Below are 26,640 nucleotides of genomic sequence, written 5' to 3' on the forward strand. Positions count from 1 at the left end.
TGTCTAGCTAAATTGATACCATTTTCTGATGTGATTATAAATGGGACTGCTAAAGGCAACCATCTTGATAGATGCCTGTAAGAGAACTGGCTTTACATCACACCACAGTTTGACTGAAAAGCTAAAAAGCATAAGAGATGGGATTCATCCACATTAATTATAGCTGTCTAAAAGTTTGGCAGCTTGTCTTAACTTCGCTATGTTCCCATTATAGTCTATGAGAAGAAAAAGACACTGTCAAAAAGTGATTTGTGTTTTTTCAGATAAGTCCACTACATCGTTCTGCAAAGGTCTCTGTCTCTCTCTGTTGACTATTAAGAGCTTAGAAAACTAGCAATCCTTAGAAACTAATTTTTGGATGGCTAAAATGAAATCAGAATAGCATCCTAAACTACTTATAAACTGTGTAGCAGATACATCTAACCCATCATTATGTGACTGGGGAACAAGGCACCAGTATTGGAATTGGCTCTTGACCCCCAGACTACTTTTCACTTTTTTTAAAAAACAAAAAACACATTTTCACAATATGAGAAGTTGACTAAAAAATGGAAAATAATGGAGAAGAGAGTTGGATTAGGAGGCTGTAACCAGACATTATGTACTTCAGTGTAGCTAACAGGAAGGCCATGGATCAAGGAATTAGTACAATGAGACAGATTTAATGAGGGAAGACTTGACTCTGGAAAAAAGAGATCCCACAGAGGAGGCAATGTTTTGGGAACAGAGGCCATGACAAGCAACCAGATTACTATGAATTTTTAGAGCACTGCTAGAGTACCACTAAGAGTACTGAATTTTTAGAGTAACAAAAAGCTATACTCATCAGATGTATGAACAATAATAAATGGGAGTAGGGAGGTTGAATTATCTTATTTTACATCAGTGAAATGACTAGTAGTTTCACTATGTTCCTGGTGTTGTTTTGAGAAAGACTATGAAAATTTCCATAGATTATGAGGAAGCCAGGGGAACAATTACAGTATTAGCAAACATGTCTTACTACAAGAGACTCAAGGCACTCAATCAATTAACTTATCAAAGTAAAAGTTAAAGAATTATTTGATCACAGGCTACAAGTGCCTCCCACAGGGAACAAAAAATTGATAATAGAGGGCTCTTCAATCTAGCAGACAGAGAAAGAATAAGATCAAAAGGCTAGAAGTTCTAGCAAGACTAATTCAGTCTAAAAATAAGGTGCAAATTTTAAACATTTAGGGAATAACTTGAAATAACTTGCCAAGAAGTATGACTTATTTTCTGTCAGCAGAAAATAAGTTTTAATCAACTCTTGGCCTTATTAGAACTTTCTATTTCTAAGCTTATTAATACATTAATTCTAAGACTCTCAGAACATTACTATAGAGAAAAAGAATACATGTCGTAAGTTGGGAAGTGTTCACTGCAATTCATAAACAGCCAAGGGATTTATTTTGCATTTAACCACCAACTGACAGACCGTCTACCATGAAGCTTCCCTAAGTGAAACACCTTCTTACTACTCTACACTGTGCAAACCTTTTTGATTAATGAGTACTAACTCAAAATGGATTGCACTAAAATTAGGAAGCAGGAAGAAATCATAATTTGCAATTATCCCTTGCAGAAATTCCTCAGTACACTACTTTTGAGTAATTTTAGGCATACCATTGTTTTCCAAATGGAAACGTAAAACACAAATCACAACATGGTAAAGATCTCTCAGTAGGCAATTAAAAATTAATCAGCTAATTAGATCAAATGAAGAAGAAAATAAGGCTCAGAAAGACATCCATTCTAATTAACATAATATAAAGCTACAAAAGACTTTTTCAGACAAAAAAAAAATTGTCTTTATTCAAAATATCAAACCAATCAATAAAAGGAAACAAAGTTATTTCTTACCTTGTTATCCCCATGACCAAAGCCAAAAGGAAATGACAGTAATAGTGAGTCAACTGCCTGTGCAACTGTATTAATTTCGTATTATTTCTAATCTTGTTAACTATTTGAATCCATAATTTAACCAGCTTGTATTAAATTTATGGGGATTCTACCTATATTGTGCTTGCTCTATACTTGCGTGTCTCTTAAGAATCTTCTAAGTTCTTAAAAACAAAACTAATGTGATCAAAAATCTCACCTAGGTTTCTTCTTAGCTAGGTGACTTCTAACTAAAGCACAGGCCTTTACTGTGGAGACAGAGGATGTTAAAATAAGAAAAAAAGTAGAGGGATTCTTAAGTCTATGTTGGGGATGATAACATATACTCTCAAGGAAGGAAATAGCATTATAGGACACCTTATTGAATAAACCTCACTGGTTAAGCGGAAATGCTCAGGCAATCAGACAAGGAATGGGGCATGGTTGAACCTAATTAGATAGATTGCACAGATTAAAAATACCTGCTATTATAGGATAGTTCCTAAAATATTTTTTCAAATGTCATATTACTCCAGGAAATACCAACCACCTCAACATTCCGGCTGGCGTCACAGGACATATGCCACAGACTTCTGGGCACACCAGGAAATTTGGCATCTGGGAGATGATCACGACTCCCAGCAATCCAGTGCAGCAAACATGGGGATGGTTCTCTGCATTCCCCACAAGTAGAGCATTGTGCAGCCCTTCACACATCTTAATGTGTTATCCACATTCATAATACCCAGTGACCCTTTCCCAAGCAAACATAGCTTCCCTGTCCATCTCATGAGACAGGCCTCCAAGGTTTGGGAACAATCCTTGCACATGAGCTGCATGAGGTGCAGTGTTACAGGCCAGGCAGGACACAGCTGTGTTATTTATTTTTTTGGGGGAGGGAAAAAAAATCTAGAAAGTGTGCGCAATGGTTTAGAAGCAGGCTTTGCAAACCAATTCCACAATGAATGTATTTCACTTTGATCACCCTTTCTAGCCCGTAACAAAATTGAGGCAGTATTTTGTTTTGCAGAAATTAGTACCTTCAAGACCTGCAGTGGATTTATTATTTCTGCTAGGGCTTGCACTTCCTTTCTGATCCATGGCTGTAAAATCCAGAGGGACAGAACAGCACAGAAAATTACTGCAAAGATGTAGTGTGACATAGGAAGAGTCAGAGGCATTATGTGTGAACAACACGACAAAAGGAAAAGCCATCTGAAAATAAATGAAAAAATTAATAATAAAAAGGGTGTCTAATTCTTATCTGGGCACTTGTTTGCTCAGTCTATGAATTTGGATGACCAAGCCATGGCATATAAAGCTGGAAGGGACACTGGGCCCAGAACTCAATCCTGCTTTAAGGAAGGCACCATTCTTCAAGGAATGCTTGATGAAGCAATCATTCCAGAAAAAGAAATTCTTCCACCAGAAAACAAGTGAGGCATCAGAAACACAAATTTTTCTCTTGTTTCATTCCTGAAATCAGGGCTCTAAAATTCCAAGTCAAACCTCCATATCTAGTACAAGCTTGATCTTGTCACCAAAACAGATAATAATGGCAGTTAGGGCACCTGTAGGACCATGAGGAACCAGACCTAGACTTCAAATAATTATACAGTGATTACAAAACCACCATCAGAAGAGGGCAACTTCTAATCACTCTAATATTAAAATCAGCAGCAGTTTGTGTGGCATAATAAGAGTCACACACACACACATGGAATAGGGAGACTTCATTGTTAAGCATTTCCATGTAAACTGTGACTTATAGTTAATGGAATACAGACTCAAAGGATAATGCATAGAACTTATAAAATGAAAGCCTCAGAAAAGGCACTTTCAGAACAGAAGTAATAGAAGTTGTTTTTTCAATCGCAAGCAATGAATCCTCAACACAAAAATAGTCTATCCAGAAATTGCTGAGTATATTGGAGAAACATAGAGAATGACTGTGTTTGGAGAACTTCATACTAGTTTGAAAATCGATTTTTTAGTAAGCTATTTAGACTAAACATTCTTCTGGAACAGATGTATCATCAAAAGCAAAATCTGCTTTAAATAAATAAGCAGTGTACATTTTCTTCTCCAGAATTCATGATCAAAAAGCTCTCCTGTCTGACCATCCACTGCTTTGTGTTTGGTAGCTGACAAAATACTCCACTAATTTACACCGTAGCATGTGAGAGTTTTAGCGAGTTGAGGTCTGAAATACAGCTCAGTTTTTGTCACTGATGAAAAAAAATTCATCTACAGGATATATGGCAGATCAATATTTTCCAGGCTTTCCAAACAAGCTGGAAACCTATTCTTTCCTGTTCTTTAAAGAACTCTCTAACTTGTTTTCCTATAAGGAATGAAAAAAATCCAGAGACTAAGAGAACAGAATAGAAAAAACTATTTGTCACTACTTGATAGCCTGGAGCTATAATACAGCAGGATCAACAGATTCAAGCAAAGCAAAACAAAAGTAAAGAAAATCTTGCTGCCATAATTTCTATGAACAGTTTTTGATCCTTGTTCATATCTTCTCTTCATATATTAACAATGAGGTAGTAGAGGGTGCCTCTCAGCTGGGAGAGCACATCCTCCATGCCACAGCAAACAATAATAGTATGGACATGAGTGAAAACCAGCGAGACACTCTGAAAGCTCCTTGGCACAAGGAGAGACACAGCAAATAACTGAGTGGATGGGTGATGACTGCCTCAAGACTCCTGCTGATCATTCCTCAGTGCAAGCCAGCACAACACTGACGTGCCCAAGTGATCACACCTGTCCCAAAGAAGCTGTTGAGCTGTCTCTAGGCAGCTGTGCACTGAAACTGACTGGCCCAGCTGAGGTCTAAGGCACAAGTCTCCACTGTTTTGCACAACCCTGACTCTTCTCCTGAATGCAGTTCACTCTGATCCTGGACAATATCTTGAAATTAAATTTACATTACAATAAATACCTAGAAGGCCCTCCCAATGGCTATCTCCAGTTTTCTGCCAGGGATCTGAACCTCCAGTGCTCCCTACAGACCTCTGCAACTTGTAGTCTGTTCATTGCCTGACCTAATTCTTCTAAACGGCTCAGCCATTTTGGCTGACAATTTCCTCTAAATGCCCAGACACCAAGCAATGGAAAATTTTCTTTAAATTCCAGTTAATGAGCAATGGAAAATGTCATTGCTATGAAGTTATGCAGGTTCTTAAGTGCTCTGCTGGATCAGGTCTTTGTGAGCTACATTTTAGTCCCACATTTGATGAGATTTTCTGAGTGTGATAAATAAATTAAAATGAAGCTCTGTGATAAGAAGAGGGGAAAAAAAGAAAGAGATATATGTAAAATATTTTTAATGCTTCTATGGTTCTTGGATGGCATGGCAGAGAGAGAGATGGAAAGAGAATGCAAAAGCATAAACCAGGCTTGTGTAAATTACTCTGACATTTAATAACTCTCTACTAAAAAATTCCCAAGCAAGGCTACTTCAGGTATTTTTAAGGTCATGTATCATTTACTGTCTAGGTCAATTTATGCATCAGCAAAAATTGCTGCAAACCTTTCTGGACAGCACTTTAAAATTAAAGGTATATGTAACTGTTTTGGCCATATTTTTTTCCTCACCAGTTTCTGCTCTGTGGGCACTTCACCTTGGAAAATTAAAGTAACATTCTATAATAAGTGAAGTCAGTATGATATTTCAAGGCAAGCCAAGGACAAGCTTTATAACTGTACTATCAAAATGCTATTAATAAAAGCAAAAATACACACACGATGCCTGCATTCCCCTATGGATGGAAAAAATTATTGTCCATTAAGTTAACATTTCAGATATTCTCTCAGTTTTTCCTAAGGTCCCAAAGCCAGCAACAAAACACAAATCTCTGCTTGTTAACTCGTGTAATCTGCTATCACACAGTGCTCCATTTTAGTAAACATTCCAAGGCTTCTTAAGACAATATGTGGATAAGCAGGATTTCTGGGTTGAGAAAAGGTGGAAAATATTGTACTTTCACAGTTAAATATTATAAAGTGTCTTAGTTCATTTTTGTTCGGGCTCACAGGGCCAAAGGTGTATTTATAAATAGATCTTACATTGAGCATCTAAATTCTCTCCTCTGCTCATACAGTTCCCCTCACTGCTGTACCGTGACTCCATAGTTTTTCCCAGGACAATCCATGCTGCAGAAGTGCAATTATTTCCTATGAAACCAGGCACAGCAGGTGAGGCAGTGCAGCAGAGAAACCCCCAGGCCGGCTCTGAAGGGGCAGAGCTGGCTCGAAGATATCAGGTTCCCCGAGTTACATCCTTCAGTGCCCTTCTGCAATCCCTGAGCTTTGCTGAGCCTCCTCTGAAGGAACACACAAGACATACAGGTACATAAAAAAATGCTACTTAACTGCTCCTTCCTGAGGAGAAATCAAGTTTTAAAGTATCATCTCCTCTGAAGGAACACACAACAAGACATACAGGTACATAAATGCTACTTAACTGCTCAGTCCTGAGGAGAAATCAAGTTTTAAAGTATCATATAACTGCACTGAGTTTTAGAATTTGTATCCATACCATTTTAAAAACAGGTTAAGCAAGGAAAATATGGCTTGGAGAATTTGCTTCTTCACCTGCTCTCAGGTGATCAAAATGCATAGACACATGTTTTCATTGGAGATAAATGATGAGCATATGTGTGTGTGTTTTACTTCCTTCATTTCCAGTGGTTAAAAATAAATTAATTTCAAAATAAAAATGTAGTTTGGGAACAAAAAAGCCCAAGACAGCTCACTTTGAAAATATCACAGAACATTTAAAAACATACTAGGAAAAAAAGCAGTATTTTTCAAATTAATTTCATTATTTATAATAACTTCCATGCTCTCATAATTCTTGATATTTTCATTGAAATCACTATTATTGATTTTTCCTTTTACCCAGCCCTAACAAGAATGAAAGATTAACTACAACATAGTCACTTCCCTTTCTTTGTTATATTTATGCAATACATTAGATATTTTGAAAAACTCACTAATGAGACATACTCTGTCCAAGATAAAAATCCTCACTTAAAAGTTCTGTGTTCAAAGGACTTTAAAAATGAGCCTTTTTCAGTCTTATTTTCAATTAACTCTTTACACCAGTGGGAAATTCTTAGGAAACTTCTCAGATCTGCCACATTTATTTAATTTCATTTTGGATTTTGTCTCATAAAATAAAGTGAAAAGTTCTCAGGCAGTTTATACTACTATTAAAAACTGAACTAACTTTATTATTCATTCAATCTCCTGCATTATTTATCCCTTTGATTTGAAAGTAGGACTCACAACTGCAGCACTGGGAGTTTGCTGCAAGTCCCTGGAACACAGCCTCACCACAATTAGCCATCGATCCAGCTGCTCATGCCACACCAAGGGAATGCCAACTCCCTCCTTGAGGCTACAGCTCCACAGAGAAACCCTCCAACATCACAGGCTTCTAACACTACATTCCTAAACTTAATAAACAGTATCAGCTCAGAGTTGAGTTCTTAAGCTGCAATGACATACACACACTTTTATTCATTAGAAAAGTGGGATTTCTTTCACATTATAAATCTGTTTGGCTTATCTATACATGCAGATTGTTTTGGGTTTTGCCACCTTTTGGTAACACCACTTTACACAGGCTCAAATTGATGCAACAAGATCTCCCATGCAGAATGAAACACATATTAAATATGCTTCTATTTTTTTCCCAAAATGCTTTTACTGCATGAGTAAAACCTCACAAATGTGTGAAAGACCTGTGGCAAATATTCACATTTTATGAATGGGGTTAGTGAACAATGAGCTCAGAGAAAGGAAGAAATCAAAGAAGGCACTGCAAAATTTGTAACACTCAGTGAATATGACAGATGTTACTTAATTTTAATTACTGATGACAGTATTTCAGATTATGCTTGTTAACAGAAAGAAATACAAAGGCAGACCACTGTACAGTACCCAGCTGCTAAAAGGCCACTGGAAAGTGGTAGGAGGCATCAAGATTTAGTAGCATTTCTAGTAAGTGTGTCAATTTCAGTGCTTTGCATTCTCTTAAGACATATCTATGCTGCTGTACAAAATTTTTCTCAGCTTCTATTCCAACCATAAATAAGCAGCAGGTAGTGCCTATTGCATGGAAAGCCATTTTTTAATTACCATATTGCAAACTGGCAATGAAAAATATCCTGCACAGCCTTGCCACACTTCATGCTGATGTACAGATCTACCCACATCGGTATGATTACAAGGCAGTAGCAATGTTCAGATATCTATGATGGATTTGGAAGCCTAATTCTTGACCCACTTTTTCAGTCCTCTTTATATTTTAAAGTCCATTTGATACTTTACAGGTCTGGCATAAACAAGTTAACTACTCAAATGTCACAACTTTCTGTGCTTGCTATAAATTTGCCACATATATGATACAGTTTCTCTATTTAATACATAGTACCTAATTTCTTTTTTTCCTTGTTAAAAAGTGCTCTATTGGCTTTAATTACACTCGAGAGAATGGAGAAGTGAAAAAACGTATTGTTCGCCTGAGGCCTCAGGTGAAAAGAAAAGGTTTCATGGCTCAGGGAATCAATCTTTAGTGACTTCAAAACTTCTTACTCCAGATCCACCCTGAAACCCACTGCTTACATGTTCCAAGTTAAGAATTATCCCAAAGTACTCCTGATTCAATTAAATGAAAAGCAGGGAGTAAAAAAGTAGAGTAGTTCACTTCTTGACCCCATATGCTCAATAGATATGTTTTTATATTTGTTTTTAGAGGCTCAGGGAGGAAATATTCACATTGTTACATAACATGTACATATGTTAGCATTTATATTGCTTAAAATAATGATGTAATGTCACAGTCCCTCAGGAACCCCATGTTAATTTCTTATCTACCAAATTTAGCTTCTGTAAGCCTCTCTTCACCAGCACCAACTGCCTCAGTGGGATGAAATGATATATGTCTGCTGGGTTTCACAGAATCACAGACTCAACTAGATTGGAAAACTCCTCTGAGATCATTGAGTCCAGCCGATGACCAACATGTCAACTAGACCACAGCACTAAGTGCCACAACCAGACTTTCCTTAAACAACTACAGGGACTCTGACTCCCTGGGCAGCCCATTCTGATGTAGAACCACTCTTCCTTTGAAGAAACTCCTCCTCATGTCCAGCCTAAACCTCTCCTGGTGCAGCTTCATGCAATTTCCTCTCATCTTGCTGCTGGTTGGCTGGGAGAAGAGACAGACCATCACTCGGCTACAATGTCCTTTCAGGGAGCTGTAGAGAGTAAGCAGGTCCCCCCGAGCATCCTCTTCTCCAGGCTGAACACGCCCAGCCCCACCAGCTGCTCCTTGCAAGAATTGTTTCCTCGACTCCTCACCAGTTTCACTGCCTTGCTCTGGACTCGCTGCAGCACCTCCATGTCCTTCCTGAACCGGGGGTCAAGACCTGGACACAGCAGTTGAGGTGCAGCTCCATCAGTGCCAAGTGAATCATTTCCCTGCTCCTGCTGGCCACGCTGTTCCTGACACAGGCCAGGATGCCCCCTGGGCACATGCCAGCTCATGTCCAGCTGCAGTCACTGTTCCTGGTGCAGGCCAGGATGCCCCCTGGGCACATGCCGGCTCATGTCCAGCTGCAGTGACCGCCACCCCCAGGTCCTTTTGCTGGAGCCAATTTCCAGCCACTCATTCCCCATCTTCTGTCACTGAATGGGGCTGCTCTGGCCAAAGTGTAGAACCGCCCACTTGGCCTTGTTGAACATCATGGTCTAGGCCCATCAATCCAGCCTGTCTGAGATCCTCCTGCGGAGCCTTCCTGCCCTCCAGCAGAACAACATTCCCACCCACCAAGGCGTCATCCCAGAATTTGCTAATGGCAGATTCGCGGCACCTCAGGCCAAGCCGATGGCAAGGAGGGCACATCCTGCCCCTCTGCCCACGGCTGCGCTTTCCCTTGCCCCGGCTGTGGGCAGCAGGCTTTCCCCGCCCCGCGGCGGGGCGGCGCGGACCAGGGGGCCCGGCCAGGGGGACCCGGGCAGCGCCTCGGGCAGCAGGCTTTCCCCGCCCCGCGGCCAGGGGGACCCGGCCAGGGGGACCCGGGCAGCGCCTCACGGCCGGGGGCGGGGCGGGGCTGCAGCTCCCCGCCCGCCCCCGCAGCGCGGGGCCAATGGCCGCTCGAGGCGGCACGGCGGCGGCCAATTGGCGGCGGCCTCGCCAGCTGCCCGGCAAAATGGCGGCGCCGGCGGTGGCGGGAGGGACGCGGTGCCGCCGCGGCCACCGCCATGCCCGGTAGCCGGCGGAGGGGGCTGTCCCTCGGGCCCGCCGCCCTGAGGAGGCGCAGCGGCGGCGGCGAGGAGCAGCCGACACGGCGGCGGGCGGAGCTCCCCGCGGAGGAGGGGCCGGTGGAACGCGGTGCGGGCCGAGGCCTGCCCGCCGGGGAGGCGGCGGCGGCGTGCTCGCCCCGCGCTGCAGGTACGGCGGGGGGGGGCCCCGGGGGGCCCGAGCGGCCCCTGAGGGCCCTGGCCCTGCCCGCCGGCTCTCGAACCGCGGGGGAGGCGCAGCTGAGCCGTGAGGAGGGGTCGGTGCGGTGTAAATCTCCGCTCGCCCGGCTCGCGTGCCCCGGGCAGGGGCAGAGCAGGCTGAGCCTGCGTGCCCCGGGGCCGGGCAGGACAGGGGTGCCTGGCGTGCGATAAGAAGAGCATCGCCAGCAGGGCAAGGCAGGTGTGCCTGCTCCTCTGTTCAGCCCTGGTGAGGCCCCCTTTGGAATGCTGTGACCGGTTCTGAGCTCCTCAGGACAGGAGAGACATGGAGCTCCTGGAACAGGTCCCTCAGAGAGCTACAAAGTTGGTTAGTGGTTTGGAGAATGTCTTTTACGAGGAAAGGCAGAGGGAGTTGGGCCTGTTGAGCCTTGTAAAAAGAAAACAGGGAGCACATCATCAATGTGTATAAATATCTAAAGGGAGGATGCAAAGAGGATGGACTGGGCTCTGCTCAGTGGTGCTGAGCAATAGCATAAAAAACAGAAGGCAGCAGAAACTGATGCATAGGAAGTTCCACCTGAGCATGAGGAAGAACTTCTGTACTGTATGGTGACCATACACTGGAATGGGTTTCCCAGAGAGACTGTGGAGTTTCCCTCACTGGATGCATTACAGAACCATTTGGTTATAATCCTGTGGCATGTGCTCTGGGATGACCCTGCTTGAGGAGGGAGGTTGGACAAGGCTGGCCACTGTGGTCCCTTCCAACCTGACCTATTCTGTGATTCCCACAACAAATACTGAGAACTAACCAAGGAGCACACAAAACCTCTATGGCCATGCTAGGCACTTCAGGGCAAAACATCCTCTAAGATGTTCCTCCCATAGTAATAGCATCTTTTAAATTATTTCTGTAGGCTTTCACATCTGCAGCATCATTTCTAAAGGGCAGGGGTGACTAGCTGAGTTTCACATAAGGTGTTTAGTTCACTTACTGATCAAAGGCAGCTGCAAGCAAGTTTTGAATAGCTATATTCCTGCTTTTAATAGTCCTAGCTGGAAGAGTCCAGGGGAGGAAATACAGACAAATGTAGTTAATGACCCAGAGTAATTTGGAGGCCCATTAAAATAGTAGTTCAGCACAGAGTCTGGGTGAAAGACCCAAAGCAAGCAAGAATACAAAATATTCTCTCATAGAGGTATACATGATTTTTCTCTTAATATAGGATTAAGTTAGTGTTCTATCAACATCCTTACAATCAGATCCTGGGTGCAAAGGTGTCAGTATCATGTACTTTTCTCTTGTCTCTGTGGGGATACAATTGGCAAAGCTAAGAGTCCTGTATTTAATGTCTAGTTATGTCCAGTATTCCTGTTGTGAGTGAAGGAATCCTGGTGAGTGTGAACTTGATTTTTATTCTTGATGTTCGTAAAGCATCTTCTTTTGCCTTGACCTGTTCTGTGTTCTAAGTGATTTTTGCCTCTTATTTGTTGTTTTTTAATAAAGATCCTCTTTCTTTTTGCACAGAACCATGTTTACATAAGACACCAAAGAGATCATTAAGTAGAAAATCCCGAATACCTACTTTCAGCTCTCCTATTAATGACACTGAGACACAGCAAGAAATCTTTTGGGATTCTCATTCACCCATTGCCTACAGATTAGGTAATACCAAAATCCAGACTTCAGGACACCTGTTTGAGGCATGCAGTGGGAGTGTAGCAAAAGTTATAAGCGGTTTCTTGGAAAAAGATTCTTTTCTCTTATAATGGTTGTTTGATTTTACTTTCGTTAAAAACCCATAAATTCTTCAATACAGCACTGAATCAAGCTCCTATGTTTACAGATTTATTTGAATTATTTGAGGTGAACTGCACTTCATAAGCTGGCTAGATGATTCCAAATTTTAAGAAGTTTGTTTGTTTTCGTAGGCAATGGAAAAAGCAAGCAGTCTACCAGTAGATGTGCAGTAGAAATTTCGGAAATCGTTAATCGCATTGCTCCTCAGGTAATTATAACTTTCTAAAACAATGCTCTGCATGTGCAGTAATCAGAAGAGAGTAGTGCTTCAGCCTTTGCCCTGGTTTTAGTTACAGTAGTGCCATGGTAAGAGTTGGGCATCTAGAAAACTAGTTTATAGAATGGGATTGAATTAAAATAGTAAGCATAGCATTTACTGATTGTTGTATGAGTCACAGATGCTGTAGGAAAAGGACACATGAAGAAAGTTGCAGCAGCTCTATTTTAGAAAGCTTTACTTTCAGAATACAAATTACAGCCCTTGGTCTTAAGAATACTGTTTATTTATCCTTAATTACTCATCTGTTAAAAGGTAAGATTTTTTTTTTTCAAATATTGGATTTACTTGGCAGTTGTTTTTAAGCATTTTGAACAGTCTTGATTGACTGCTGATTTACAAGAACATGACCGAGATGAGAGATATTTTGCAATAATATAAACATAGTAACGTTGCTTCAATACTATAAATAATTTTCCTCTTTACCCCAGTATCTCTTGCCCTTTCCCTCTTGCCATGAACCTGATGTCCACAGCCCAGAAAGTTGAAACCAAAGTGTTGTTGCATTTTAAGTACAAGAAGAAAACATGTAATTCCTAAAATAGGTCTGTAGTATTTAGCTTGCAAAACATGCCTGGTGTTTTTGTTATGGCTGTTTAAAATATATTTACTGTTTAGCATATTTGTGAGAAATTATACTAAAAGAATTGGAAAATCATTGATAAGGGATGCCACTGCATACCTTTTAAATAATTACAGTTCTGCCATAAACCTAATCTGCTGCTTATATTTTTTTAAACAAAAATAAGTTTTAAAAACCCTTAAATTTACTAAGAATAAGAGAACCTATTTAAAACTACCCTAGTAGTTAGTAAAGTTCAAATTACTTTTTCTGGCTTACACACAGTAATTTCCTATTCCTCTGCCTCTCTTAACAACTCATCACAATATTGTTCCTATTGCTCTGCCTCTCTTAACAACTCATCACAATATTGTATCTCCTTCATTTCAGAATTCAAATTCCAGCCTGAACTTTGAAGCTCTGAAACAATTTAATTTAGCTTCTAAATGCCACTTAATTCTGTTTAAAGGCTCTTTTTATAAATTAGTTGTAGTGGAAGAAGTCAGATTTTTTTTTCTGTAAGCATACAGAATGTAATTTATTTTAAAGTCTCTAATTTGTTTGTGCTGCTGGCCTCTCAGCCATCCTTAGTCATATACTGAAGTAAACTAGATGACAGCTTGTAATATGAATGTGTGTGAACTTGAATTAGACTACTAGACTTGGATGCCAAAAATATAATTCAGTAATTTTAATTGAAGTTTCTGCTTTAAATTGATATAGTTAAAGCTATGCAACTATCAGTGGACAATGTTGCAGTAATCTCACTTGTTTTTGCTCTTATCTGTGGCTTTCAATAAGTTTCATCCAGTTTATTTAGTTTAGCAACTTTTAACTCATGTAAGGTGTGTGTCTAATAACTGAAATCAAATTTCTAAGCATTATAAATCTAATTATTTAGGATGAAAAAGCAGCCTGTAATGAAGACTCCCTTTTAGGAACATGGATTGGTGAGGATGCTATTCCCTGTACACCTATAGCAGTAAAAGGGCGAGCTAGGACAAAGTTAAGTTGTACAAGGTAAGTTACAGTTCTTTCTTGCCTATCATAGCTGGGCTTTCATGAAAGTGACTGTGTGGTCTTCCATGTATAGTGAACCATATAATTACATATTAGCATATAGAATGCTTTTAACTGTGGGCTTGTTTTGTCTTCTTGCAGGGGTGGATGTTGACTGAATATTGGAAGCAGTGGATTTAGTCATACTTTTGTAGTTGTTAAGCTATAGAATGAGCAGCTCATAGGGTCATGTAACTGAACTTGGCCAAATTTTCTCTGTAGCTCTGACTTTATTTTCTGTATTTTCTTTTTAATCCAGAGATCTTAAAATAAAAAATCCAGAAGAGGAACTAATGAAATTGGCTAAGGAGTTTGATAAAAATCTAGTAGAGTTAGATGCTGTTCAGGAACAGGAGAAGCTTGGTCACAACTTCATCCAGACCACCTCAGAGCCTTCAAGTAATTCTAAAGATGAAATAAATACAAAGAACCAGAAATCACTCCTTGATGAAGGACCTGAAAGAGATCCTGATGTGTCCCTGAAACCAGTTGGACAGAGCACTGGCATCCCTGTGGCAGAGCCCTGTCAGTCCAGCAGTCAAAAGTCTGTAGACCTCGAGGCTGAACTAGCCCTCCATGCTCTTTTTGACTCTTCCACCCAGAAGTGCAGCGGGCATTTGAGCCAAGGACTGTCAGATATTTCTTTAAATAATAGTTTTCATAAAATTAAAAGTACCTTGGAGGAGGAGAATCTTCCTGAGAAAGTTGAAGAGACACAGCAGGGTAATTCAGAGCCATATCAAAAAGATACTCTGTTTGCAGTAGGAAGCATGGTCCAAACTGTACCAAAAGCTGATACTGATACCCTGACAAAAAAAAATCCTCCTTCTTTGAAGACACAATTGGTGGCCTCTGCTAAGCTTGCTGGAGTAGTTAATGATGACTTTGATGACTGGGATACAGATCTTTTGGCAGATGACTCTTTTGTGCTGCAGATAACCCAAAATCCTGAATTGATAAGTACTGAAGAACCACCACAAATTCCTGCAAATCCATTTGTGCATGATTTCAGTGATGCTAGCAGAGCAAAGCAAAGAAGTAGTGGCAATTCAGTAACTCTTTTGGGGACTGTAAACAAATCTAACAGTTTGCAGCATTCACCTTTGAAACATTCTAGTAAAGACTCACAACATGTGAAATCACTGTCTTTACAAAGACCATGTAAGACAGAAAACACCAAGGTAGAGACCAAGGCCTTGCATGGTAAATGTGATGTTAAACCAGATAAAGCTAAATCTGTTTGGAGGAGTACCCAAAATAGTGATTTGAGCCATATTCCTGTTTCAGTGCAATCTGACATGAAGAATGGAAATGAATCTACTAAGCCTAAAAGTGATGCTCTTCCTCTTTTCCCTTCAAGATCTAATCCTCATAGACAACCAGCAGGAAAACCTGGGAATAACACTCATACTATTTCCTGTCAGTCATCCAGTGTTTCTACCAACATGAAACGTAATGATCTAACCAAAGTGGTTAGCCAGTCTAATACAGGTCACTCAAATCAAGTTGAAATACCAAAGAAATGCCCTCTGTCATTTGATGACTGGAATGAACCGAAGTTCTCTGATGAGATATTGGGTATGTTTTGTGGATCCGATAATCTTTGGGATGCAAACTATGAGGATGATGAATTATTATATCAGGTGTGTGATGATATAGAAAAGCAAACTGAGAGCCAGGATGTTAAACAAGGAAATGAAAAAATTAAAACTATTCAAGGAGCCAGTATTAATTCCAGATCAAATGCTGATAACAGCTTCCCAGCGTCTAAACAAGGACTGCCCCATCTCTTGGCACAAAAAACAAATGCGAAACAGGAGGCTCTCTCACTAAATGATGCCTGTAGGAATTTATCAAAGATAGTGCATGGGCTGGCCACAACAGGTCATGTTGTGAACTGTAAGAATGTCTCAAATCCTCAGACTGCAATCTTGGGTCCTTCTGTGGAGTGTAAATACACACTGCCTAAAAACTGTTGTCAAGATGATGCTGAAGATACTGCAAAGGCTGTTTCAGGGAAATGGTACAGGTCAAATTCTGTGCCAGCAGGAGAGACAGGTTCTGAAGTAAGTCCTGTTAATGCAGTAAATATTTTTAGTAAAAAAACACTTGACAGCTCACATTTCTCATATAATGCGGGAAATATTCCAAGTAGCAGTTCTGGTAACAAAACTTCCCTTGTGCCTTCAAAGTTTAAGTTCCGAAAGATTAATAATTCTCAGGGTGGTCTTCGTGTAGGGTCTGAAAATTCAGGGAATCATTCTGCCATTGGAATTACTCTGCAGGGTTTGCAAGGAAGCAATAATCAGGTGAATGTGACTTGGCCCCGCAAGCTTGACAATAAGAAATCACCTTTCAAGAGGCATCTTTCAGAGTCTTTTGCACAGACTACATCAGGTATTTGTCTTTATTGTATCACTGTTGAAGTGTTTGTTTCCTTACTGTAGTCAGAATGTCAGAGAAAATTCATACTGTATTGCAGCTTAAAATAGGTTTTAGTATTCATCCATTCAGTTAAGGTGTTACCAGATGTTCTAAGGAGAATCTGGAGGTTATTTTCTCTAAAATCAAATTGTCTTGATGCATATCTTGAATTCCCGTCATTCCAGACACCTGTTTCCTTCCCACTTCTCTAAATACCTCACACCCTCTCTCCACAGACACTCAGGTTCCCTGGAATCAATTATAGGCTGCTGCAGCACTCAGCCTACTATTTTCTTAAACTGTTACTTTAAAATACTGGTATTTTGATGCACAGTAAAACCCTAGTTAGTGATGGGACAGGGGAAGAAGACACCAGGTGATATGGAATGCCAGTTTCTTTATATTAGTGTACACCTGGAATTTGCAACCTCAAAGCACTTGATACTTTTCAGAGCTCAGCCTCTATTATTGTTTGCTCTGTGGCTGAAATTGCCAGTGAAATATTATTGTGTTATCAGTCACTAAGATGCTCTTTCATCCAGAGGAGAGGTCAGTCACTTCTTTATTGCCAAGAGACCATCAGTAATATTCCATGCTCAGTGTTACTTACTGGGGAAATGGAGAACCAGTCAAGTGCCACTCAGTCTTATTTTTACTTGATCTCACAGCTTGGCAAAGTTTTAATCAATATTCATTCTGATAAAACATGCCTTTAAGAGTGTCCTGTATTAACCTCCATTATAAAGAAGCACTGTTGAAAAAGCAACAAAACAATTAATTATTGAAGAATGAGTATTTTATCTGTTTTTTTCCCAGCAGAGAAGCATATAAATGGAAAGTAGCAATTTTGGATTATAAGGGGGGAAAAAGGCAGAGAGATAATTAGTTATTCTGTGAAATGTTCTAGAGAGTAAAGGAATGAAAGAATATAGCTATGGTTTATCTGTACATAAAATCTATGCTTTTTTAATCTTAAATTTTGAGGGAAGGGACGTTAACCAAAAAATGGATATTAAGTGGTCTTTTCAAATATTGCTATTTAATTTTTTATTGACACTTTTTTGTGAGAAGCAAATATACCCTTTGTTCTATTTATTCACTTTGAATACTTATTAAAAATACATTAATTGGAAATTGGTGTATAAAAAATGGTAAAATTATTGATATGTGCAAGGAGTGTTCCTGTTGGATCCAGTGAGGTCAGGATTTTATAGTATGAGAATTTATAGTTCTGTAACACACCATATAAAATGCTATGCTTAGCTATCATGTTCTTGTCTCCTTTGCCAATTTTTATTGCTACTTTTGACCTTTTTTCAACCTATCTTGTTTTATTTGTGTGACACCTGTACTGTATCTGACCCCTGTGTCTATACTATCTCCATGTTCATATCTCTGCCTGACTCACTAAATTGTAGAGCCCTTTTCACTCTGATAGCCTTTATTTTCTTAACCCATCGCCATCTCCTATGTTGACTCTGATGTCATAAGGTTCACTTGAAGGGCACCCAAGTAAAATTTCCTTGAAGCAAATGTGTGCATCCCAGTGTTTTCATTGGGAGGCAGTAATCAGTAGCACTACAAAGGTCATGCATCTTGCCCCCTTCCTGCCTAGGGGACAGGATAGATGAGCCATTTTTAACTTGAGTGTCCAGTGTGTCAGAATAGTGTGCTCCTGCCATAGATCTTCAGCACTGGAAATGGCTAAGTTAAAATACATATTGAACAAACCTGAAGCTCCTAATGCATGTTTTTTTTTATTTACAGTGGCTGTGGTAGAACAAAAAAATAGAAAATGTTCTCAAGAGGAGATTGAAAGAAAAAAACAAGAAGCTCTCGCACGAAGAAAGTCCAGAACACAGGCATTCTTTAAAGATGCTTGAACTTGAAGTATTTTGTCTGTAGAGTAAACTTTTGGTAGGCAAATACTGTAATGCTAGAAGACACTTTTTGAACTCTGTTCACAGCTATTGATGGCAAGCTTTTTCTGTTTTTGAATAGAAAAAGATCTGGAACTGAACCATAACTAATACTCTGGAGGTACTTAGTTTTAATTAAAAGCAATCAGTTATAAATGTGTGGTCTCAAAAGACATTCAGCTAGATGAAGATTCTGTTGGGTTCACATACTGAACTTATATGGCCTGGAAATCATGAAAGTATTGGTATACACACATAATGAAGGTGTCAGAAACAGACTGGATATGTTTTGGCTGCATTACTGCAAGTATTCTAATCTATAAGAAGACTCTCAAGAACACACAGACTAAGAAATACTAATGTTTGCTCTCAGGTAGAAGAAAGTTTTAAATTTTTGGGTTAAATAAAGTACAATCTAAGAAACATCCAGCATCAGAAAACTGATGGAAATGAGCAGACTTTGGAAAGTGTGCTCAGTTTGTCTCTTACCTGGGGTAAGAATTGTACATAGAGAAGGAAAAATTTATTACAGAAGTTTCATTATGCAAAAAAGTATCCTATGGAGGAGGACATGTTACATTCTTTTGAATTCCTTTCAGGAAGAGCTGGAAATATCCTAAGGAAATTAGACCATTTTTTTCTAAAGGCACATCACCAAGCTAATTAAAAAAGTAACCTATGCCATTTTACCAAATCATGAGCAATACATAATACACCAGATGAAATCTCAACAACTATGCATCAGTTTAGCCATCTGAGTTGTACATATTTTCAAACAAAGGCTGTTAAATTATAAAAATGCTATGTCATGTCAGCTTAAAGGGCTGATAGAATTTTTGATCTGATAGATGGGTGTAGGGCTCAGACTGCAAAAACTGCCTCTGGGTAAGCTGCAAGATATTTTTCAACTGAGAAATGCTTATATGTAAACATGTGACACTGAAAAGTGACTGTAATTTTTCTTTGTAAATAAATAACTAGGAGATGTTTCTCCAAAGGTTGGAGGAAGCTTTTGGTTTCTGTAGTATGTTGTTTTTGTAACTTTTGAAAATGTAAGTATTGTATATTTGTAAGTCATCATTAAACTTTTTTTCACATTTTTCTAGTCTGTTTTTGAAAATACTCTACTACAAAAACTGGTAAAAGGGAATGAAATGGGGATTCTGTGTGGGCTTTACCTGAAGCCCTCACTTGGTAATTTCCCTAATTACTTGATACCTCAGTTTTCCACCCACAGAGGTGACAATCTGCTTGCTTTGATCCATTTAAACTAACAATCCTTGATGAACAAAGTGTTTCAACACACAACCAGCTGCAGTGCAGTCCTGAAGTATTTAACTGGGGTCTTTTTCTTGTATTCAGCAAAATCTGACACTGATCCACTGTGGGATCAGTGTCAGTAGATTAAGGCCACCAAAGCCCGTGCAGGTGCCCAGTAACCATTATGGTCTGTGGCTGCAGCTCCCTCCCCTGCTACTGTTGTGCAATATATAATGAGTTGGATTTGCTTACTGATCTGACTGAAAATTAACCCAGAAAAACATTTTCAGCTTTTCAAAGAAGTTCATCATAATACCCTCAAGAACTAACATACCATGAAATAGCAAGATTTTGTTGTATCATCAAGCCTCTGCTGGCAGTTTTGTGTTTAAAAGAAGATTTGCATGTCCATATAACAAATAAGTGTGAATCCCAAACAGCAGCTATAGGGGAAATTTGGTTTATCCAGACAATATAATTTGCTCTGTGTATCTGAGGTATGGTTTTCTTAGTTTAGACTGTCCTAGAACACCACAATCAGGCAATGAGAAAAGGCTACTACCATCAGTATTAAACATGGGAGTTACAATGTTAAATATTGTTGTGATAGATAAGAGGCATTTGCTACAACAGTGTTCAGCTTAGCCATCATTCCCTCCCCAGTATGTTCCCCTAGATACAACTCTTTAAAGAAACCAGGGTAATTTTTGTTTTCAGAGATAATTTTGTTAATTATTTGAGAAGATGAAAGGAAGGAACTATTATAGATGGTGAGTATTTTTTTTTAGGAAAGTTTCATTCTGTGATGTGAAAGGACTTTTAATCAGGTCTGAAATTGGGGTAAATAATGGATAAATAATACAGGCTATTTTATATTTATACAGGCTATTTATTATTACAGCTCCCAAAGCTCTGCATGGAAATGACAGCCTGAATGCTGTCACTGTGTTGTTCAGCATGCTCAGAAAGTTTAAAACCAGCTAACTGCTGATTTTCTCAGTATCCACAATTGAAAGGCCCTGGAGCTGCCCACCTAAAACCCCACCACTGCTCTGTCCTTGAATATACTGGCCAGAACATACTGGCTCACCCTTCATCATGAGCATCAGTGCTGTAAAATAAGAGTTCAGTGTATGACAAGGGGAATGCTCTTTCCATGGGGGGTGTGGAAAGAACCCCTTTTAAACTTTCCAATGCAATGAAGACACAAACTCCATTTTAACCAATTATTGTCATTTCTTACTCGAGTATTTCCTATGTGCTGCTTATTTAAACCATATTTAAAAAATCTGCTGATCAGTATGATACATACCAATTTTGATAGTCAAATGCAATTTATTGCCCTCTGCTTTTAAACTAATAGTGATGGTTCCAATGTAATGAAGACACAAATTCCATTTTAACTAATTATTGTCATTTCTTACTCACTCAAGTATTTCCTATGTGCTGATTATTTAAACCATATTTAAAAAAATCTGCTGATCAGTATGACACATACCAATTTTGATAGGCAAATGCAATTTATTGCCCTCTGCTTTTAAACTAATAGTGATGGAGAGACTTGAGACTGTTATTTATTTATTTTACTTTTCATAAGTGCCTATTTTTAGCATTTATTAGACTTCAAAAACCTGTAATTTGTTTTTTATTAAACATTACTTTCCAAGTAGAATTCACAATATCTTAGGAACATGGTTTTCTTACTTAATGGTGAGACAAGCTGCCATGGTTTTTTGGTCACGGCCTGACTATCCCCAGATGCCCTGCTGTACCACCTCTCTACTTCTTTTTGTCACTTGACTTGCTTCCTCCCCTCACCACTGAGAAAGAAAGTTGAGCAGCAGGTTCATCACCCCACAGATCCTACAGGTTGTGCTCAGCATCCTTGGTGCTTCCTGGTGAGTTCTTGGTGGCCCACTGGTATACCTCAATCATGGAGTCTTTTGACTGCTTGTAGACAATAGCTCTTCATTAGGAAAGTATCTGCATAATTTTAATTAATTAATACATATGTACACTTAAGAAGCTTAGTATTTCAATAGCTGACATTTCATTAAGAAGCCACATCTTCCTTCAGGCAAAAAAAAGTCCTATACAAATAGTAACAACAATCTTAAATACATTCTAAATTAAATTATGACTGTCAGGTTTCATTATAAATTAATTTATAACTGTTTTGTTAAACACTCTTCATTCAGAGCATACCAATTTTTTATGTCAATAGAGCTATCAATGAGCTTAAATCTAATGGAATTCCTGTATGCCTCCATATCTAAGTATAATTTTTATTCCACAGATATTGATGGATTTCACAATGAGTGATGTGAAATCCAAGTATTATCTTTCTCAAGTAAAACCTGTAGTGGATTTTTTTGTTTCTTTAGGACAGGCAGATACAATCAGGAAGAGGATCCATTCACCATTATTCTCCATATCTGTATCTAAAATTCTACACAGACATACGTTCACACCCTTCCTCTTCATGCTAGGGAGGGATCACATTTAAAGCATTTGAGAAATTTGGTAATACTGGGGTTATATTGTGTTAGTTGTATCAGATTTTCAGAGAGGCCAGCACCCAGCAGCTCTTCAAATTTTGGCCTATAAGGCACAATTAATCTTGGTGCTGCAGTTCAGGAATAGCAATGTAATCTTATACTATGTGTACCACTTATTACATCTAGACCTTTATACCCAGAGGAATAACATAGATGAATTCATTGATTTTATCTTCTTAAGCCTAAAAAGAGCTACAATTTTTCAGGAAAGAATAGCTGGAAGCAACAGATAGTGACCTAAATAGTAGAATTCCTAAGATAAAATAGAAGAAAATGAACACAAATGCTTCATTGTTTGAGAGCTCTATTGTCTGCAACACACTCCAGTGAATCCAGTGTTTGTGGAAGAGGCCAAGGCAGATATAATCTGTGGAGCTAAAAATGACAGCCTGAGTAAGTAGCCATCAGAGATGAAGCTGGGAAGACTCTGGCAATTGTGCTGTAAATCATAACTGCAGTATTTACTCACAGCTGTGGTTTCTACATGTATTGGTGGTTTTGTCAGAATAGTCAGAAAAGTCCTGCCTCCTAAAACATTGAAGGATATCTAATGTACTCTTCTTATGGAACTAGATATAAATTTCAGTAACAGTAGTTTGGGTGTAATGTCAATATGGAGCTGGCAGACCATTAAGGGCCTGATCCTGCTCTTTTATTGAATTCCTTAAAGCAGTGGAGGTAAGGAGGTGACTCAGTTGAATAAGGAATCAAGCCCACGCATTTCATTATTTTATGTAGTTCTTGTCTTTAGCACTAGCATTTATCACAAATATTATTGATTATGCACATTTTCAAAGTTTTTTGGGGAAAAGGTTGCATTTACACATACCTTCTAAAGACCACAGTTAACAGCTTTCACCTCAAACAATGTGGTTAAAAGAGGTGAAGACTAAAGGATTTATAGATTTCTATTTAAATGAAAGTTGCCTGCTCTTTGCAGCTTGTACTCCCTAAAGGAAAAACTTGATTGAAGTTTTAACCCTGGGAAATTAGGATCTATGTAGACATGGAAATGAAGTTTTGCATTCACTGCCACACTCCATGAACAGAAGAGATCCAAACAAAATACAAAATTCTAACTGATCATGGCAAGTTAGGTTTGGGGTATTATTATTTCTTTTGGCTGAGCAGGGGGGATTGCTTACATCGCCTCAAGCTGAGCATACATCAGGCATGTTTTGTAGCTCTAGGGCCAAGTGTCAAAGGATATTTAAGCACCTTAGAAGTTACTCATGGGGAGTCACAGTGGTGGTTCAGAGGGGTGTGACAAAGAGCTCAATGAACAGCTGGTTTTGAATATCCCAGTAGATATTCACTATATCTACTTAGCTGCACCTTTGGGTGTTAGAGGCTTTCAGAAAGCAAAAAAATGGACATAATGAAGGATAGAAAAATGCGTTCTCCAAGCCATGAATAAGAGTGCAGAAAGAGTAAATGAAGTGTTAACACTTCTGTCCTGGTTTCACCTCAGACAGCAGCCAGGCCCCAGACAGCCACTCCCTCATTGCCCCACCAGCAGGGTTAGGGAGAGAATCACAAAGGCAAAAGCTGGAAAACTGCTTGGGTGAGATAAAGACAATTTAATCGGGAAAGCAAAGCAAAGCAGCAAAACAAAACAATTCACTACTTCCTATGGGCAGGCAGGTATTCAGCATCTCCAGGAGAGCAGGCCCCCATTACACCTAACAGTGACTTGTGAGGACAAATGTTATAATTTCAAATGCTCCACCACTTCCTCCTTCTTCCCCCAGCTTTATACACTGAGCATGATGTCAATATTGTCTGGAATATCCCTTTGATCAGTTGGGGTCACCTGTCCTGGCTGTGTCTCCTCATGCACCCCCAACTTCCTTGCCAGCATGGCAGTACAAGAAGCAGAAAAGGCCTTGGCTCTGGGTAAGCCCTGCTCAGCATAAACAAAAACATCTCTGCATTACCAGCCACGTGCTTAGCACAAAGCCAAAACACAGTCTCACATCAGCCACTGTGAAGAAAATTAACTGTCCCAGCCAAAACCAGCACAACTTCCTTCACCAATAATGACTTGCAAAGGATCATTTTTAGAAAAAGTTCTCTCTCATGTTCTACAGCAAAATCCTGAAATGTGCTTCGAAATTCACAAATTTGAATTCATGGCTTTTCATGGCTTTTTGGTTGCTTGTTTTAGGCTATACGGTACTGGATAGGGACAGTAGGGATAGATGTTTTTGTATGTTCTAATGCTCTAAAAGAAGACATTAACTGCAATAGCTATTTCTTTATTGAACTTGAATAGGTGTTAGCAATGAATAAATGACCCTATGATTTTACTGTACTTTCCATCCTGCTGAAATTGCAGCATGCTCACTTATACCTGTAACTTCAATATATACCACACATCAGAAGTGACAGTCAAACCAACAAAGACCTCAATATCCAACATACAATGTCAAAAGAGTTCAAGATTTTCTCCATTTTTGCAATGTCAGATTGCCAACCAATAATAAGAAAGGAGAAGAAAACTGTGCTTGTTTATGGGCTGTGAGTGAAGTCTCACAGACCTATTTTCTGCGCAATTTTCTCTCTAGGCTAACAGAGGCTCTTCACAGAAGCCAGCTATCCATATCTCATATGGACTTTTTTGAAACTCTTCAGGGCTCTTTTCTTCTCTTTTTCTTTTGTAATGTAATGCCAAAATGGCCAAAATGTCTAATACGATGTGCTGTGTAGTTCTAACTAGGAATCTTGTCCTATTGAGGCTTCCACAACAACCAGACTCCTGTTTCTCTGTGGGAGACTGGAGCAATCTACTATTTCAAATTTACATTTATTTTTACATTTATTTTTAGATCTGTACCTCAGATATTTTCTACTTAGTAAGTCATGCACTCCTAATATTTCAGGATCCCAAGTTTGATGCTAAAACTGTTCAGTCTGTAATCTCTGGATGTGGAGGGGAGGAGCAGTTGGACTGCTTATGAAGGATGTGTGTGGAGTCAGACCAACAAGTTCATATATGCTAAATAGTAACCCACAGACCTGAATTTTTTTAAAGGCTCCATATCACATATGAAAAATTTGTAGAAATCAAAGCAAACTTTGAATACAGTCCACCCGAGTGTCAAATCTTGATAGTGTAACATATTAAAAAGGGTCTGACCAAATGGCAGTTCTGTAATAGATAACCAGAGAGATATGAAGAAAACTTGGAGGACAGCCTGTGGAAAGACTTATGGAGGTGAATGGAAAGAAATTTGACAATGGTTTAAGATAATGTTGATCAGTGTAGTCCAGGTAAAGACAGACCTTTTTTTCATGTTCTTGAAAAGTCTGAGGTACCAATAAATCTACATAAAACATCTGTTAAGTATAAAACTGTCAAAACAGTATACCTTTGGGAAATGAAAATATTCAGACATTCATGAAAGGGAGAGAGAGATTCTTAGAAGACATATATTTGTCATCTCAGCAATTCGCCTGTGTTCCAGAAAAAACACAAGTAGTTTTGTGAGCACAGAAGGCAATTGAGCCTGATTTCCTAAATACTAATTAAAAGTTTTTAAAAGGTGTAAGTTCAAACTGAACCTTTTCTGGTTGGGTCCCATATCATGAGAATCTAGCATGGATTCTCTAGTAAGAATGATTGCCTACATGAGTTCTTCGGCAGATTCAAGGATTTTTTGAGACTTTCTCCTCCATCATCTCACTCAGTTTCATCAAACTTCTGAAAAATACTATTATTTTTTAGACTCTAAAGAGCTGACTTTTTTCTCACCCAGTCTACTCAGTGGAATTTCTCCGTCCTTTTCATTTCATGGTAGTGTTGTGCCCATGATGGCCTGACCACATGAGAAATGGTTGCTTCTACCCTTCAGATCTTTTTGTTATCCACAGGAAATATTTCAATTAATTAATAATTAGTTTGGTGCTAGAAATGACAGAAGATAGGAGAGGGCCTGGGACTTTAATTCCTTTCATTTTCACCTTGAGAAGTCCTCTGTATGACTTTTTTCTCGATGTTGTTGTCAGTCAGCTGCCATACCACTGATGGAAGCCAGGATGCTTGATAGTAACAGCTGAAAGCAGCAGTCCTGCCCTGTTTTATATATGTGTACATATTCTTATTAATTTTCTATACAAGAATATCTATCAGCTAAAATCAAGAAGTAAATTATTTTAAAATGAAGGTAGCTTCAATATTTACTGCAACTTAATGACAACATTGGACAAAAATTTATTATAACTGGGCCAGCGTAACATATACATTGTAGGGACTTATTTTAAAGTGTAATTTAAAGTATGTGTTTTAGACTGCTCCACAACAGGAACTTAAATCAAAATATTTCCATTGATAGAGCACATTCTTCAAAACTGATTACAATAGTAGCCACAGTACTAATGAAGACTTACTGTAA

At 39.1% G+C, this 26,640-nt stretch overlaps 1 protein-coding gene and 1 long non-coding RNA gene across 5 annotated transcripts in view; one reads left to right on the plus strand and one right to left on the minus strand.

The window, feature by feature from the left end:
* LOC120506852 overlaps positions 1–26,640 on the minus strand; it is a 57,348-nt gene that overhangs the window by 13,096 nt on the left and 17,612 nt on the right. The window lies entirely within an intron of this gene.
* On the plus strand, positions 10,115–19,533 carry ETAA1 (ETAA1 activator of ATR kinase). 4 transcript variants are annotated; one of them, XM_039718916.1, is made up of 7 exons: positions 10,117–10,378; positions 11,915–12,052; positions 12,319–12,395; positions 13,928–14,046; positions 14,345–16,151; positions 16,371–16,482; positions 18,277–19,533. In XM_039718916.1, the coding sequence occupies exons 1-7, from the start codon at positions 10,189–10,191 to the stop codon at positions 18,390–18,392; spliced, it is 2,559 nt and encodes an 852-aa protein (XP_039574850.1). In that variant the 5' UTR covers positions 10,117–10,188; the 3' UTR covers positions 18,393–19,533. The 4 variants fall into 4 exon arrangements, with proteins under 4 accessions (XP_039574849.1, XP_039574848.1, XP_039574851.1 ...); XM_039718914.1 differs by having other exon boundaries at positions 10,116–10,378; positions 14,345–16,482; XM_039718917.1 differs by lacking the exon at positions 16,371–16,482 and having other exon boundaries at positions 10,116–10,378.

The sequence above is a fragment of the Passer montanus genome, unplaced genomic scaffold (assembly GCF_014805655.1).
Source record: "Passer montanus isolate IOZ18808 unplaced genomic scaffold, ASM1480565v1 scaffold40, whole genome shotgun sequence".
Classification (NCBI taxonomy): domain Eukaryota; kingdom Metazoa; phylum Chordata; class Aves; order Passeriformes; family Passeridae; genus Passer; species Passer montanus.